The 18696-nt window shown below is 39.8% G+C and overlaps 2 protein-coding genes across 2 annotated transcripts in view; one reads left to right on the top strand and one right to left on the bottom strand.

The window, feature by feature from the left end:
• The window catches only part of LOC308101913 (uncharacterized protein), a 17152-nt gene extending 13166 nt beyond the window's left edge, over positions 1 to 3986 (top strand). The window contains exons 7-10 of the mRNA XM_080451459.1: position 1; positions 833 to 882; positions 2316 to 2369; positions 3351 to 3986. The exon at position 1 is cut by the window's left edge and continues 80 nt beyond it. Of these exons, the coding sequence (XP_080307585.1) occupies position 1; positions 833 to 882; positions 2316 to 2354 (90 nt within the window). The 3' untranslated portion in view covers positions 2355 to 2369; positions 3351 to 3986. The remainder of the gene's footprint in view (positions 2 to 832; positions 883 to 2315; positions 2370 to 3350) is intronic.
• A 623-nt stretch (positions 3987 to 4609) lies between these two features.
• Positions 4610 to 18468, bottom strand: LOC308101405 (butyrophilin-like protein 2; the record flags this gene model as incomplete). The annotated part of the gene is made up of 5 exons (XM_080450827.1): positions 4610 to 4613; positions 4777 to 4885; positions 7425 to 7706; positions 7925 to 8266; positions 18465 to 18468. The coding sequence occupies 5 exons, from the start codon at positions 18466 to 18468 to the stop codon at positions 4610 to 4612; spliced, it is 741 nt and encodes a 246-aa protein (XP_080306953.1).
• Positions 18469 to 18696: the final 228 nt, after the last annotated feature.

Raw genomic sequence — 18696 nt, 5'->3', positions numbered from 1 at the left:
GGTAGAGTATCTCAACACCACACTGAGCTCACTCACATAAATATAGGCTACTCTGATCGCCCACTTATTCTGTTGTTTTCCTCTCTCTGTGTTTTTACATTATTCAACCAGAGTGTCAACTATTTAACACAGTGGTCTTCAACGTTTTTCATGCCAATTAAGGGCCCCTTAGCTGAGAGAGAGATGAAGCAGGGAACTCCACTTCATGTTGGATTCATGTTAAATGTGTGTTTTATTACAACACACACTAACCGTTTCAGCCCTATATACATTTTGACCATTTGAAAATAGCAGATCTACAAGCTCACAAAGCGTCGCGATGCGATGCATTGTGAGCTTGTAGATCGGCTATTTTCAAAAGTTTTTTTATACAGTTTGAACTTGTGAAAATGGACATTCTGCACAATGAGTACTTTTACTTTTGGTACTTTAAGTATATTTTGATGCCGCTACTTTTCTACTTTTAATTGAGTACATTTTTTATATGGGGCTTCTACTTGTAACAGAGTATATCTACATTGCAGTATTGCTTCCATCACTGACAGAGCCCCCTTCGTAAGTGGAAGTTTGAATTTCTCATCCCTTGCTTAGCCTACTTTCTGTGTTGTGGTGCCGCTACTGCTCACCCTCCACCTCCCCTTATGTACTTTGTAGGATTCAGGAGGCACCTACTGTAATTTGTAACGTGTAATGTGCTCCTCAGAGTACTTAAAACAAATCCATTCATCATCACCAAACTAAATGAATGTATTGCTCTTTTATATTCTTTACAAATATTTGATTCAATGTGTGGGTTGTCCTAACAGAACTGCTATTTTGTTTGTTTTTCCAGCCCAGACCTCTGAAGAACCAGACATCTACTCCATTTTGAAGATAAACACAGTACGTCAGTCACAATGAACACAGCTATGCAGATGGGTTTCAACCAACTCAGTCTGGTTTACATGAAGGGAAAAGCGTTAAGTCAGAGTTAGGCTTGTTCACAAAACGGAGAACAGTTCTCTATCTCTACAAAAAACAGACAGTTGTTTTCAGCATTATAACCTCATATTCATGTCCCACCTGGGATTTGAACCAATTTGAATCAAATATGCGTTTTTTTTTGGTTGTGTAGCTTGTCAATCAAATCATCCCGCCCCTCCTAGAGCATAGCCTACTTTATCGTCAGTTTTAAAATAAATGGGACCATAATTTACCAAAACGCATATCATGATGATTGAAAGGATACTTTAAACTAGTGACTGGAAGCATATAGTATTTATGACAATGTTTATTAAGGTAAGAAAACAAGTCTAAAGTTCGTCAAAAACCCATCCGCTTGCATTGAGATAAATTCTTTCTGACACCAGCAGGGGTAAAACAGCAAAACTACAGGCCATTTATATGAACTGTCACTTGAACTCTCTTCCTTATTCGAGTCAATTTCAAAGCAGGAAGCTGGGCCCTTGGAAATAACACATGAGCATGAAATGCACAGAGCAGGCTCACCCAGTGAAGCTCGCTGCTGACCATTGGTCGGCCTCAGCTCCATGCATCTATTCTCAACCAATCACATGCACGACACTAATAGAGCCCCCTTCTTATGTGGAAGTTTGAATTGCTCATCCCTTAGCCAGTGGTGTTAAGCAACTAAGTACATTTACTCAAGACTGTACTTATGTAATTTGTTTTGGTATTTTTTACTTTATTGGAGTATTTCCAGTATTCAGTACTTTTACTCCACTACAATTATTTGAACACTTTAGTTACTAGTTACTTCTTAAACTTTGATTATTATCGCAAAACACACTAACTGCTTCAGCCCTATATATTTCGGCCATTTGAAAATAGCAGATCTACAAGCTTGTAGATCGGCTATTTTCAAAATACTTTTTATACATTTTGAACTTGTTTTGAACAAAAATGGGACATTCTGCATAGTACTTTTACTTTTGTACTTTAAATATATTTTGATACCAATACTTTTGTACTTTAGTACATTTTGAATTCTGGACTTTCACTTGTAAGAGTATTTCTACATTGCAGGTATTGATACTTTTACTTAAGTAAAACATGTGAGTACCTTTTCCACCAATGCCTTAGCCTACTTGTTGTGGTGCTGCTGCTACTCACCCTCCACCTCCCCTTATGTACTTTGTATAGGATTCAGGAGGCACTTACTGTAACTTGTAAAGTGTAACGTGCTCCTCAGAGTAGCAAATCCATTCATCATCACCAAACTAAATAAATGTATTGCTCTTTTATATTCATTACAAATATTTGAATTCAATCTGTGGGTTGTCCTAACAGAACTGCTGTTTCGTTTGTTTTTCCAGACCAGACCTCTGAAGAACCAGACATCTACTCCATTGTGAAGATAAACACAGCAGGTCAGATGGGTTTTAACCAACTCAGTTTAAATGAAGGGAAAAGCGTTAGTCAGGGTTAGGCTTGTTCACAAAATGGAGAACAGTTCTCTCTCTACAAAAAACAGATATACAGTTGTTTTCAGCATTATAACCTAATATCAAAAATGAATTAAGAGAATACTGTAGCTTAGGCCTACCTTCTAAGACGATCCAGTATTCTCCTTCTTAACAAACTGCAGTCATATTCTTAGAAGCACTGGTCCCTCATCCTAAGAAAAAGGTTAAGTGTGTTCACTTCGTTCTACTTATATAGTCTTTTTTCCCTCAACTTAACCGAGTGTACTTTGACATTTTCTGGTCCCTTACCTATACAAATAAAGTTTATTATTATTATTAATATTACATTTACTGCACCTGAGGATGCCAACCCGGTCCACACTAACATCTCTTGTTCTGTGTCTCTTGATTGTGACCATCAACTAATCTTTTTATCAAATAGTTAATCATAATTATCTTCAGGTCTGCGTCTGCTGATCATTCCCTTGAAGTTTCATGAAGATATATCCATCCGTTCTCTTGATACCTTACTAAAAATAGACAGGACCAATACATGCCACACATTGGTACTACCTATATTTACAATAACCATGGACCCCGACATGTTAATACTCTCATTTATGCTAAACTAGAAAGGGACGCTCCCAATAATAAGACTTGTATTCTAAATATCGTTATAAATTAGTAGTTTAATAGTTAACAAGTTGTTCTCCATTTATTTTAATTCAAGTTTGCATTCCTGTGATGCAAATGTTCATCTGCTTACATGAGTATATACAGTACAACATAAAATATTAAATGTGTCCTTGCATATTTTTAACTTCAAGAATACATTTAATTCAGTACACGTTATAGCCATTATATTAAAGCCACAATGTCTTTCTGCCAATATTTGTTCAATCCTAATGTGTTACAGTTTGTGTTTTGTGTTTTATTGTGTTACAGATGGAGAGGTTTGAGTGAAAAAGACAGGAAGAGTTCAGAGTACCAAGTGCAAAGTCACTGCTGGCTTCCTTGCATGTACACACATTTGAGCAAGCAACTGCAAGCAACTGCCTCCCTCCAGGATATTAGCTCTTTGCAAATGGTTATTTTAAAATAGCCACGGAACTAGTTCCTGACCGCATCACTGTAGTGCCAATAATCATGATAAAGCACACCCACGCGTGTAATATTGCGTATTTGGAACATCTTTATTTGTTAGCAACTGCGGTTAAACAACTCTATGACAAAAAGACTGCAGTCAATAAGCTCAGTGGACTAGGGTTTGCATGCTGCATCAGTGGAGGAAATGAGCTGTTGTTCTCAGCTGTGAAAAACCACTAACACCGTCCTCTGCTCTGTGAAAACACACCATGTGTTAACATGTGTTGTTTGAGGTTTCTAAGTGGAACATACACAGGAGGAAACAGTAAAAGACCTTATGAAAACCCAACTTTACTATTGTCTATTAAAATGAATTCTTGTGTAGCTTATATTCGATATTTGATGTTACAGATGTTTACAACATGACAAGCAAGCAACAGCTAGGAGTCTGAAGGCGGCTACATAGTCCGTCCAAACAGATCATATTGAATATAATTTGCTGTACATTCAACATTTTTCATACGATTTATTCATATAATGTGCAAACGGTTTTGTTTTAATAAAGAAAATAAGAAATCCTTCCATGCCAGAGCTGTCAATCAACATCATCATGACATCATAACAGTTTCATAGTCATATTCAATGTTATTGTTAGTAAATACAGATACATTTTGTAGTTTGGGACACCTTTAGGACAGTCAGTGATTGGTTAGTGTAGGCAACAAACTGTAAAGCATGGGGGAGCATTTTGGTATTGGACAATGAAAGGACAGATTTCTATATTTATGTTGCCTGCTCTCCTCTGAATTACTGTAGGTGTACAAGTTATATCATGCAATGTAACATTTTAACAGTCCTGTTCTTATGTAATATGCTCGAAAATATAAGAAAATAAGCAACAAATACAATTTGTATTTGAATAACACAAGGGCTAACGCCAGATAAATCTGATTTATCACCCCTGCATGGTACCATTGACTCACCGTACATCAGAGTCATGTGTATGTTGGTGACTTCTACGAAACACACACACATCATACATTTTGGAGTGGTCAGCTGATGATAAAGTTTCTGTTAAACTCAAGAGAATCAAGAGGGATTTACTGGTCACTTGTTCTTCACCTGAAACAATACATGTGAAATATTATATTATCATCTATGTGTATAACTCGCACACGCACACGCGCACGCACACAGGATGGATGGTGAATGGATGTATCAAATATAGATTTGAAGAATACATTTTCAGAATAAATTGGTAAACAAAATCTGTTCAAAGACTTACCATTTTGTTGACAAGATGACAATCCCTGCAATCGCTACAATCAATCCTGCACTGAGTTCATCCACTGTGGGATTCATTCCGTTAGTCCCTTGAGTTTCAGCAGTGCTTTCTGAAAGACAGTGAGCCATATGACACAACCACTGTCAACATAATGAAACCAAGTCAATCAACAGTGTTAAAATGTTTAGATCCACTATCTTGCGGGCACAAAGCTCCCAGGTTTGATACTTGCCTAGCCTACTTTAACGCATTAATAAGACCTGAGGCCGATTTTACAAATGTCTTCTAAATCAGTAGTTCCCACACTTTTTCGTGCCAAGGCCGCGTACCCCCATCTGAAAATGTTTTGTGCCAGGAGACCCCCCAGAAGACAAGATGTGTTAACAAAATTCAAAATGATTAAAACAAATTTAAACACTTTCAAGAGTTTTTTCAAAAATGTAAAAAAATTGTAGATATAAAATAGTAAAAGCTACACTAAGTGACGCGCTGTGAGCTTGTTCTAAATCCTAAGGGTTTTTTGAAAAACGTACTCAAATCTAAAATGACACAGATGCTTTCCCGGTTTTAATGGGTTAACAGCTATGTTCCGTGAGCATTGGCTCAAATCTACATTTCCTTTGCTTATCAAGGAACACAGAGAAAGATGTCCTACTCCTTTGTTCTGACTCAAGTCCAGAGTAGAAGCAGGCTCACATGTGGAGGAAGGCTATAGACTTTGTGATAATGACAACCTGACAACCCAGTAGTTGTTGACATTGTAAGTTGTATGTTACTTGGAACATTTTGGTTAGATAGCTACGTAGCCATAGCCTGGTAAACCATCCCCCTTCCGGAAATCTCATTTGCATTTGATTTCAGGAATTGGTCTGGCCTACAGGCCTGTCTGGGCGTTTCTCCGGAGTTCATAACATGAACTCTCCTATCAGCGTCCTCGCTCATTGTTCTGTGATTGACAGTGTAGGTTGGCCAATCAGGTGGAACCCGAGTGAACCCAAATGGAGCCGAGTGCAGCCGACAAAAAAGGAACGGGCCGCCATTGAAATTCTGTGCACTGTTTTCGTCTCTCTTTCAAAACGTATTTTTAATCTACTTTTAAGATATCGTTCGGATAGAATTTAGTTGTTCTTTATTTATTTATAAAATAAATAAATAAACAGATGAGATGTAAAGATCAGTAAGGTAAGTGGTGTAATGTGTGTGTGTGCATGAGAGTACTGTGTGGTAAGTGTGCTATATTATTAGGGGTGAACAACGGGTCCAGGTGCGCCCCAATCACACTGCCCTCCCAGAGACCTATGAACAAATGAGAAACAAAAGATGAGAAGGGCAAAGCAACTACACAAAAGGTGAAAACACAAAGGGTGAAATAACAAATAAGTAGGGAACTGTCAGAGAACAGATCTACAAGAGAATATGTATATGCATGTATATGTAGAATGTCATACATTCTGTCTAACATTTTGATGGAGGTGTGTTAAAGAGTGACGGAAACGTTCATTACCTGGGATGACACTGCGTATCTCAGTGTCAGGGGCGGACGCACTGTAGGCCTAGTCAGGCCCGTGCCTTACCTCGAATACACTGTGCCTTCCCTCCGCCAGACAGCTTTTTGTGTATTTACTATGAATATCGCCCCCTATACTTAAGGCTGACAAACAACGTAATACACATCCATTCTCTCTCTACGTCCTGCGTGTCTGGAGGATGTTGAGTCTTTTGAGCCAATGTGTATTCTCAGAATCCCTTTTCACACTCGAGTGTGAAATGTGTCTGTGTCCCTCATTCACAGAACCGGTTTTCTACGTCATGACATAAGCACACAATATAAACACCACACACATGTCCTGGCCTCGTTCTCTTCATTTTTGATTCTTGAGACAGCAGAGAGACAGCAATGGCACCAGCGTAATAAAAGTTTGTCCAGAGAAAACTCATCGACGCGAGGACGCCTAAACGAACGGCCGCCACCGCGACCGCCTAAACCGCATTCAGGACAAGCTGCTTGAGGTTACAGCATCAGTCCTGCTTGGTAAAATAAAGGCTGAACTCAGTGGACAATATTTTGCAATAGGCCTAGGATGAGTATAAAGATCTTTCCAAACGGGAACTAGTTGCAGTTTGTATTCGATTCATGGAGGATGGAGGACTCATCAAAGAGCGGGCAGTGGAATTTATTGACACCGCGGATTTGACTGCACGGTGCATCACAAAGCGCTCCTAAAAGAAACATTTCCGAGCGCACTTTATGTACACTGCAATCCTCACTGGCTAAATGTAGTGCTTTGCACTCTGTAGCCAAAGCATCCCTGGATATTAGCAATACATTGCCAGCTTTGTTTTTGTGTATCAAGTGTTCCCCCCCCTTTTCTCTCTCATGTACATTATATCTGACTGGCGCAGTGATATGCTTGTGGTTCAAGAAAGTACAAAATAAAAGTCTTTGAGTCGTTGTCATGGTTAATAATTTACCAATCATCTACCAACTATTGTAGGCTACCTATGTCTAAGCTAAAAACATAAATATGTAGTTCGCCTACATACTTCGGTAATTTCTGGTTATTTGAAGAGGTTATTCAACTCTCGAGCTGTCTATCTGCGGCGGGGGGGGGGGGGGGGGGGGGTAGTATGTATTTCCCTGGCCTTACTCATAAAGAGATCCTGCGTCCGCCACTGCTCAGTGTGGTTGATGTGCGGTAAGTGAACTCTGCAGGTCACGTCCCCTGCTCCCCTCACCGTCACGTTCCTCTGGACAGTGTAGCAGTGGCCTATACCTCTGACTGTCACTGAGGGTTCAGCAGGGAGGAGGTTTTCCTCACTGTCCAGCCAAGACACCTCAGGTTCTGGATACCAGCACCCGGAATCACATGTCAAAGCCAAGCCGTCGTCTTTTGGTCGTCTAATTAAGATCACTGGCTGAGACACAGCCCCTGCAAAAACAAAAAACACAATCAATCAATCAATCCACCGAAGCTCCCACCCATCTATCTATCCTTCAAGAGATGTGTAATTGAAAACTGGTCTATGTTCTGGAGCAGTTCAACAGTCAAACATGTGAAATCTTGCACACACAAAAAAGTAACAAAAACCAAGTTTAATGAAAGCTATTTAGTCTGTCTTGTCATCCATGTTGACCACTAAATCTTACCAACAAGGAGCTGGATCAAACTGCTGCTGTGCATGGTTGGAACAAAACACTTGAACGTCCCCTCGTCTGAGAGCTGCACCTTGGACAGCTTCAGTGAGATGTTACCATGGGGAAGCTCCTCGGCAAACAGGGACGTCCTCTGTTGGTACAGCGGGTTCAGAGAGTGGGAAATGACATGTCCATCTTGGAGTATGTGCACGTGATCCGGCTTCAGGTCGGGTCTCGACCACTCCACTGTCATCTTGACCGCGTCGACAGTCGGCTTAATGTGGCAAGGAAGGGTCACGTCATCCCCCACCTTGGCCTGCACAGCCTGAGACGACCCGGTCACCTGAGGATCTCCTTAAAATTAAACAAAACGGCTTAATGTAGTGATAATCATCTTTTCCTTTTAATTTTGATGTAGCCTATGCTGTGTGCTTCTGATGTATGCTGAGGGCTGAGGCTATGCCTGTTACAATATTATCTAGACAGTAATCTCTCAACACTGCTAACAGTCTTGGAATGGGTTCCCAGATTGTTTTAACAGTTATAACTTACTAGGTTTAATGTTTACCTGCTATCCCAATTATTTTGTGGCACTTATTTTCCCTTGCTACCAAGTGTGCCTTTTCCATTAATAATAATAAAATAACCGTACAAAGTCCAGGTGCCTGCAGGTAAAATGTAAGTGGGTGTCACTCTCAAACACTGAAAACATTGACAAGACAACATTGCCATCTAGTGGACTCCTACAGTAACCTATTATATAGCTGTATGCAATATTTAATATTCTTTAAAATAAAAGTGTTACTCCCTTGTAGTGCTTAATAACCCATTAATTGGTAGTGTCACTCCCTCAGCTCGTGTCCAAAAACGAGTTGTTCTGCATACTGCTGGATTTATAGTGCTCTTCAGGCACTCAAAACCAACGTTGAACTGGTAACAACACAAATAAACATAACATAAACATAAAGTACAACATATAAACGTAAATGTAATAATAATAAAAAAATCCAAAATAATAACATACCTTACTGGCTGCTCTACAAAACATAAGGGAATGAGATCACTGGTGCCCATGAACACAGCGACGCACAAACTGAAATAAAATGTATCAATCAATAAGACGTTCACAAACATAACATTGATATCAATATAGAACAAACAAAAGCAACACGCAAACAAACTTTGATCTCCCGTGTCACGCTGTCAAACAACGGAGGTGTACCGTGTAACCACCTGGTGTCTGCCTGACACCAGACCATAAAATAATAAGTGTTCCGCATGAACCCGCATGAACTGAATCAATTGGCCCTTCCGGCACAACTTACACAACCAGACATAAAATGAATAAATCATATTGGCAATAAAGAACTGAATTTAAATATAAAACTAAATAATTATGATAACAATAATGGCAGCTATGGCAGCCAGGTAGTTTAGGCTAATATTAGCATACAAACATACATGCATATCTTGTTACTAAGTTTCTTCTGCCTGTTGCCTTTCTATTCTTTCCTTTTCAGGTCACGACCTCCCAAAATAATCAGATTTGAACTGGGGACCCCCCACCTTGACAAGCACTTGGATTGTAGGAGCTGAGGCATTCAATTTTGTTTGACTCGGTTCCACAGATAAATATTGTGAAAATAGCAGATCTACAAGCTCACTAGCCTATGATGATTGGTCATTGATTGACCTTGGATCATTTTGATGCTCCCCTTCGGAACTCTATCTAGTGCGTGTCAGTGTGTGCATGCGGCGGCACAGTTTATGATTATTTCTATTATGAGTATAACATGGGGTTAAATTCGTTCTAATGTTATGCCCCCAAAATGTGGAATGCTCTACCAACAGACATCAAAAAGTGTGACCCTCCTTTAAAACCGCCATAAAGGAAAGAACACCTGTCTGCAGTTTGTAACGTCTGGTCCTAGTGAAGTCTAAGCTTAACAGCAGCATTTGTACAGAAATTACCCCCCACCCCCAACTGTTTACTGTGCATATACATTTTATTGCTATTAGTGTTGATGATGTCTTGTATATGATTGTGTATTATTGTATCATGTCTTTAAATGTCTCGATGAATTGAATACAGAGGACCAATTATGGAAATAAGCCCCTCAGGGCTTTTTGTGTTATCCTTTTAGCCATTGTACCACTGTAGGCTACTATTCGCAAGCTGTTAAAAACGTATTCAATCAATCAAAAAGTATGAGTTTTTTTTTTTTTACAACTAATCATTGTTTAGGATATTATAATTCTAAGAATGCTGACAGGTCTGATGCATTATTGAAATGGGGTGAATAGCTGGGTTAGGCTACTGATGTATCAAAGATAGCAACTCTAGTCTACATAGCTATATTTGAGTCAGAGAGCCTTCGGATTAGGGTTCTTCAACAGGGGGTCCGGGACCCCTAGGGGGTCCTCAGAGTTACTACATCGGGTCCGCCAAATCTTTGTGTGATAGGAACTTTTTTTATATTCAACCACTCTTGAACCCTAGCTATTCTGAGCAGAACTTTAGACAAAAATAGAAGATCTACAAGCTCACAAAGCCTATCAGCTGTAGATCTTCTATTTTCGGTTTGGTGTAGAGGGAAAAAAGAGCAGACCAAGTAGGCCTACAGAGTGAAAGGTCAAGTTAACTAAGTATTGAAGGAGTGATTAAATCTCTCAAATACTCGAAACACACGACATTTAAAAAAAAAAAGTAAATGACATTAATTTACACAACACTGATTGCTGTCAACACAATTTTCTACAATATAGCCTAAAGTAAAGTCTTTCTCAGCTGGGTCCTTGGCTTGAAAAACGTTGAAGACCCCTGCTTCGATCATTTACAGGCTGTGGTTATCAAACGTTTTCATGTCACGGACCCCCAAGTTGATATATATTTGGCCGCAGACCCCCATCTGAAAATGTTTTTTTTTATATTCATGAATTATTCAACATTTTTTGAAGTTACGCACTGTGAGCTTGTATATCTGCTATTTTTTAATAGTCAACACGTATAAATGGATGAAGTGGTTAAAATGATTGTGATGCTGTATAGCACATTTTGCTGCGGACCCCCTGGAACCCCCCCAAGGTACCCTGGGGGTCCCCGGACCCCACTTTGAGAACCACTGAAGAGTGACGCATCTATCTAACCAAATATATCGTCAAGTCATAGCGGATAGGCCTTGCCACTGCCATATTTTACAATAGCCTAGTAAGCTAATACACAAACAACGAAGGGAAAACAACAACAAAAAAGTAACATCTATTCTAAACTAGCCTTAGATCAAGACTATCATAGATGTATTATCGAGTCTGACTTTTACTTTCGTATCTACGATAGTCTTGGCTTGGCTAGCACCCCCCAGTGCGTCCTGCAGTTTCACCAGTAAAGCCTGTATACTTCTCCGTTCGTACATGTACAAGTAAAATATTAGTTCCATTAAGAAACTCTCACTCCGCTCCGAGATGAGAGCTGTATTGTATAGTGGAGTGAGAGGTTCTTAATGGGAGCTAGTAATATATATAAAGTGCTTACCCGGTTTCAACAAATGTTAACTAGCGCTGCGGAATCTTTGTGCAATGTATTAGTCCGTATTTGTCAATGAATATGTGTTTTAAACCCGTCTGTGGCCGACCGCCATTTTTCCCACCTCGTTTACTTCCTACATTACATTGAGTGCAATCCCGGCTTTCACCGGATGCGCCCGTCACAACCACCGATTGAGGAAGACTACGGGCATAGGTACGTCACAGGTTACGTCACTCCGTTAACTCCGCCCACTTTGGCCGCCATTTTACTTAGGCTTGTTTCGTCGCGCTGGTACCCTTGAGTTAACTCTATGGCTGGTACACCACTCTGTAGTCAGCAAGCAGCAAGTGTAGACGGTGTCAGTGATGAGCTGTGGATGTTTGACGTCACGTGCACGGCACACGCACGTGCACGCATGTGCACATAGCCAATCAGCTCAGTGCTAGTTGAAATACTGTATTCAACATGTGATTTTTAATGTAATTAGATCTTATTATTTAGTTGCATTGTTAATTTGTTGTTTTTATTTTTGTTTCAATTAATTAATTATTTTATTTTCCTTTTAGTTTTATATAAAAGCCCTTTACATAGACTCACCCACACATAAGTACTTAAAATAATCAGACAACTTGTCTTTGTCTTGTCTCAGAGAACTGGGTCCTCTTCTAAGCGATCCCCTTCACACTCTGCAGTATGGAAGTCCATAGGTCCAAAAATTAAATAATAAATACCACAATGAAATAAATAATAAACACAATGATATAAATACAAAATACAATTAAATAAATACAAAATACAATTAAATAAATAAATGTATTTATTTATTGTGTATTTTTTTTATATATCATTGGGTTTTCTATTTATTTCTTTGTGGTTCTTATTTATTTCATTGTAACTTTTAATGTCAACCTATATATATTACATGATGCCACTTTTAGCTATTTAATCAAGTCCATTGGTCCAAAAATTAAAAAATAAATATCGCAATGAAATTAATAAAATCCACAATGAATTAGATAAAAAACACAATGATATAAATAAAAATACAATTAAATAAATAAAAAATACAATTAAATAAATACATTTATTTATTTATTATGTAATGTTTTTTATTTTATTGTGTTTTATATTTATTTCATTGTGACTTTTAATGTCAACCTATATATATTACATGTTGCCACTTTTAGCTATTTCATAAGGTACATTGGTCCAAAAATGTTTTAACAAATACCACAATGAAATATATAAAAAACATAATGATATAAATAAAAAATGCAAATAAATAAATAAATACATTTAGTTATTTTTTAGTGTTTTTCATTTAATTGTGCTTTTTATTTATTTATTTTGGTATTTATTAAATGGGTTTTTTATTTCATGCTGTCTTTTCAAAAGAATGGCTTCCATTTACCCAATCATGGTTTGACATCGCCGTCTGTCAATCAACAGGAACGGGGCGGGACCATAGGGAGGGACCTATTTGCTGATTGGGTAATCCCTGGCTCTGGATTACTTTGGTCTGTCTGTAAAACTGAAGCCAGCTCCGCCATTTTTAAATCCCACTGAATATCACTAGTGTTTTTATCTGTAGATAAAGTAGGCCTATTATTATCGATTTGTAGTAAAAGTTATGGCATATGTGAATGAGAATGACTTGAGGGATGTGATGTTTACTTTAGATTAGATAGTTGTTGTTTTTTTCGCGGACCCCCCCGCAATTTCCTCCCTCACTAAAATGATAGCCTACTTACTTGTTAATGTTTTTTTTTCTTCACACATTTGGTAAATAGATCAGAGAGAGAGAGAGAGAGAGAGAGAGAGAGAGAGAGAGAGAGAGAGAGAGAGAGAGAGAGAGAGAGAGAGAGAGAGAGAGAGAGAGAGAGAAGTTGCCACAATAAGGTGTCAACGAGGTGGTCAGCAGTGTAAATGGCTCTTACAATTTAAATAAGGCTACAATGACCAGTTACAGATACACTTCATCCACCTGAAAGGTGCGAATAGTTGCTACTATACTTTTTGGGAGGGATGTTCAGCAATAAAAATGACCAAAAAAAATGACAGTATCAGTATGCTCAGGTTTAAAAACGTGACAGTGCTTACAGACAAATTATATGCTTGGCTTGATTAATAAGCTAAATTGAAAAAAGAAAGAAAAAAACAGATTACAGGACAACAATATCAGATATCCCCATCATGCAAGAATAAAGACAGTAAACTCAAATAGCATTCAATGTGGGTTAATAATGAAAAAATATGTAATCAGTTACTTCAACTTGATTATATGCAAGTATAAAGACCGTAAAACTATATATACATTGGGGGTGGTTAATAAGGAATAATACAAATGAATATTTGATGGGGCGCTGGGTCCGCGGAAGTTTACAAAATTGTGGAGGGGGTCCTTTGGTCCTATAAGGATGGGGACCCTTGAGATAGAGAATGCCAGTGTTAAACATTACTTACAGCGGCCCTTTAACCTTCAATTTTGTAAACTTCCGCGGACCCAGCGCCCCATCAAATATTCTCTCTCTCTCTCTCTCTCTCTCTCTCTCTCTCTCTCTCTCTCTCTCTCTCTCTCTCTCTCTCTCTCTGATCTATTTACCAAATGTGTGAAGAAAAAAAAACATTAACAAGTAAGTAGGCTATCATTTTAGTGAGGGAGGAAATCGCGGGGGGGTCCGCGGGGGGTCCGCGAAAAAAACATCCCTCAAGATATTCTCATTCACATATGCCATAACTTTTACTACAAATCGATTATAATAGGCCTACTTTCTATTATCACTAATCAGTTTTACAGACAGACCAAAGTAATCCAGAGCCAGGGATTACCCAATCAGCAAATAGGTCCCGCCCTATGGTCCCGCCCCGTTCCTGTTGATTGACAGACGGCGATGTCAAACCATGATTAGGTAAATGGAAGCCATTCTTTTGAAAAGACAGCATGAAATAAAAAACCCATTTAATAAATACCAAAATAAATAAATAAAAAGCAATTAAATGAAAAACACTAAAAAATAAATAAATGTATTTATTTATTTATTTGCATTTTTTATTTATATCATTATGTTTTTTATATATTTCATTGTGGTATTTGTTATAACATTTTTGGACCAATGTACCTTATGAAATAGCTAAAAGTGGCAACATGTAATATATATAGGTTGACATTAAAAGTCACAATGAAATAAATATAAAACACAATAAAATAAAAAACATTACAGAATAAATAAATAAATGTATTTATTTAATTGTATTTTTTATTTATTTAATTGTATTTTTATTTATATAATTGTGTTTTTTATCTAATTCATTGTGGATTTTATTAATTTCATTGCGATATTTATTTTTTAATTTTTGGACCAATGGACTTGATTAAATAGCTAAAAGTGGCATCATGTAATATATATAGGTTGACATTAAAAGTTACAATGAAATAAATAAGAACCACAAATAAATAAATAGAAAACCCAATGATATATAAAAAAAATACACAATAAATAAATACATTTATTTATTTAATTGTATTTTGTATTTATTTAATTGTATTTTGTATTTATATCATTGTGTTTATTATTTATTTCATTGTGGTATTTATTATTTAATTTTTGGACCTATGGACTTCCATACTCATTGTGAGAGGAATGTAACACATTCAATTCAAGTCCATGGCTTTTTTCGAGTAGCCTAATGTTATGCAAAGCAGCCAGGTAGACGCTATTGAGAACGGCTCGCCGCTGACGGCGCGAACCTTGAGAGGCTATTGTTTAAACTTTAAGGTGTTAAGACCGCAGCTGACGGTGCGTGCTCGCGCGTGCATGTGGAGCTCCCAGCCCCCCAGCCAGCGCCAGAACTAAGGGGTCGCCGACCCCCCATAGCACCCCCCAGCCAACATGTCCACCTGGGCCCCATGTGGGGCACATGTGGGCTACTTGGGTACCAAGCGGGCATGGGCTTGAACTGGGCAATTGTAGTGGGTTCCATATAGGTTCTATATGGGCTAAGTGGGCGCGGGCTTGAACTGGGCAAGTTTGGTGGGTTCTATGTGGGTTATGTGTGGGCTAAGTGGGCATGGGTTAGAACTGGTCACCCACGTCTGGGTCCCATAAGGGTTATGTGTGGGCTAAGTGGGCATGGGTTAGAACTGGTCAAATATGTCTGGGTCTCATATGGGCTATATGTGGGCTAAGTGGGCATGGGTTAGAACTGGTCACACATGTCTGGGTCTCATATGGGCTATGTATGGGCTAAGTGGGCATGGGTTAGAACTGGTATCACAAAAGTGGGTTCCATATGGGCTATGTGTGGGCTAAGTGGGCATGGGTTAGAACTGGTCACCCATGTCTGGGTCTCATATGGGCTATGTATGGGCTAAGTGGGCATGGGTTAGAACTGGTATCACAAAAGTGGGTTCCATATGGGCTATGTGTGGGCTAAGTGGGCATGGGTTAGAACTGGCCACCCATGTCTGGGTCTCATATGGGCTATATGTGGGCTAAGTGGGCATGGGTTGGAACTGGTCACCCTTTTCTGTGTCCCATATGGGCTATGTACGGGCTAAGTGGTTATGGGTTAGAACTGGTGTAACAAAGTGGGTTCCATATGGGCTATATAAGGGCTAAGTGGGCTTGGGTTAGAACTGGTCACCCTGTACTTGGTCTCATATGGGCTTTGTACGGGCTAAGTGGGCATGGGTTAGAACTGGTCATCCATGTCTGGGTCTCATATGGGCTATATGTGGGTTAAGTGGGCATGGGTTAGAACTGGTCACCCATGTCTGGGTCCCATAAGGGCTATGTATGGGCTAAGTGGGCATGGGTTAGAACTGGTATCACAAAAGTGGGTTCCATATGGGCTATGTGTGGGCTAAGTGGGCATGGGTTAGAACTGGTTACCCATGTCTGGGTCTCATATGGGCTATGCATGGGCTAAGTGGGCATGGGTTAGAACTGGTCACCCATGTCTGGGTCTCATATGGGCTATATGTGGGCTAAGTGGGCATGGGTTGGAACTGGTCACCCTTTTCTGTGTCCCATATGGGCTATGTACGTGCTAAGTGGGCACGGGTTAGAACTGGTGTCACAAAAGTGGGTTCCATATGGGCTATATATGGGCTAAGTGGGCTTGGGTTAGAACTGATCACCCTGTACTTGGTCTCATATGGGCTTTGTACGAGCTAAGTGGGCATGGGTTAGAACTGGTCACCCATGTCTGGGTCTCATATGGGTTTCGTACGGGCTAAGTGGGCATGGATTAGAACTGGTCACCCATGTCTGGGTCCCATAAGGGCTATGTATGGGCTAAGTGGGCATGGGTTAGAACTGGTAGCACAAAAGTGTGTTCCATATGGGCTATGTGTGGGCTAAGTGGGCATGTGTTAGAACTGGTCACCCATGTCTGGGTCCCATAAGGGTTATGTGTGGGCTAAGTGGGCATGGGTTAGAACTGGTCACCAAATGTCGACTTAGAACGCGCAATAAAGCGTAATATCTCGATAACGATACGTTTTTAGAATCCGCCTTTCGGATATGTTGTAAAGCTCGCAGAGGCGCACGCGTCGATGTCTTCGCCTTTCTCGTACGACACTCCCACGCAGAGTCCTCTACTTTCAGGGAGCTACATAGAGTGTTAGACCTTTAGACCATAGTGAATGCAAACTTTTAAAAACAAATTTCTCGTAGGAATGTCGGATTGGGACACCAAGGGCATCCACACGTGCGCCTTAATGAGCTGTACGACATATCCAAAAGGCGGATTCCAAAAACGCATCGTTATCGAGATATAAAGCGCAGAAGATAGCCCCTTGACCCCAGCTAATTAAGGAGAACCGTAAGGCTGTGTATGACAAAAGTTATATGGGCGCGTTCTGGGCAACACACTGACCCAGAATCTGGTGTTTGATTTTGAAAAATGACTTTTCCAAGCCTTTGAGACAGTTATTTATGATTATCCCCCTAGGGGTCGTGCAGCTTTGAGACTGGCACCGTTGGATTCAGCGTCAAAAAGCAAGTGGGAATATATATATACATATATATTTTTAAAGCGATTAGAGGGTTAGCACTGGTATCACAAAAGTGGGTTCCATATGGGCTATGTACGGGCTAAGTGGGCATGGGTTAGAACTGGTCACCCATGTCTGGGTCCCATAAGGGTTATGTGTGGGCTAAGTGGGCATGGGTTAGAACTGGTCACCCATGTCTGGGTTCCATATGGGCTATGTACGGGCGAAGTGGGCATGGGTTAGGACTGGTATCACAAAAGTGGGTTCCATAAGGGCTATATATGGGCTAAGTGGGCATGGGGGTAGGTTTGTGCTACTATATTGGCATATTTATCATACCAAAATATAAGCTATGACATAGTAATACAAAAAAATATATATATGGTCACGGGTGGTACCAATTTGTAAAAATATGTGCAAGCACACCTTTTTGTACCTTTTTGACTAATAATAAAATACTGCTGTATTATATGATTCATATCCTTTCACTGCAATAACTAACAGACAAAAAGTTTTTTTGTTTTATAAGTTAGGCTATACTATATTATGTTTACAGACAGAATAATCCTGTATCATACAAACCAAACCGTGTGTAAATCCGTTGAGAACTCAATGAGTTGTGATGCTTTTCATGGCTCAATGAGCTTGGTTTATACTTCGACGCACGACGGTATCGCGCGTCAAAAATCGCCGATCTACAAACGCACAACAACTCGCCTCCACAACGCTTGTGGGCTTGTACATCGATGATCCCGTCGAGCGTGGAAGCGTAGCTCAGTCAGCATAGACATAATAAGCATAGAAAGTGAAGCTCTGCAGTTGGAATGAGCAGCAGCAGTCAGAACAGTTCTATGTGAATCGATATCTATGCGCTGAACACAGCAAACCTACGCACGCACACACACACGCACACACGCACACACACACACACACACACACACACACACACACACACACACACACACACACACAGACAGATTACGTTTACGTCTCATCTACATAGAGGCTAGAGCTTGCCCACTTCCAACCCATGCCGGTTAGCCCACATGCAGACCATGTGGGAACCACATGGGCTTGCCCACTTCCATCCCACTCCCAGTTAGCCCATATGCAGACCATGTGGGCCCGGCATGGGCTTGCCCAGTTCAAGCCCGTGCCCAGTTAGCCCATATGCAGACCATTTGGGACCCTCATAATTTGCCCAGTTCAAGCCCATTCCCACTTGGTACCCAAGTAGCCCGCATTGAAACCATATGGGTC

This window comes from Gymnoscopelus braueri (genome assembly GCF_963280865.1).
Source record: "Gymnoscopelus braueri genome assembly, chromosome: 15".
Taxonomy (NCBI): Eukaryota; Metazoa; Chordata; class Actinopteri; order Myctophiformes; family Myctophidae; genus Gymnoscopelus; species Gymnoscopelus braueri.
The sequence above is the reverse complement of the archived record's forward strand: the minus strand, read 5'-3'. Positions and strand labels throughout refer to the sequence as shown.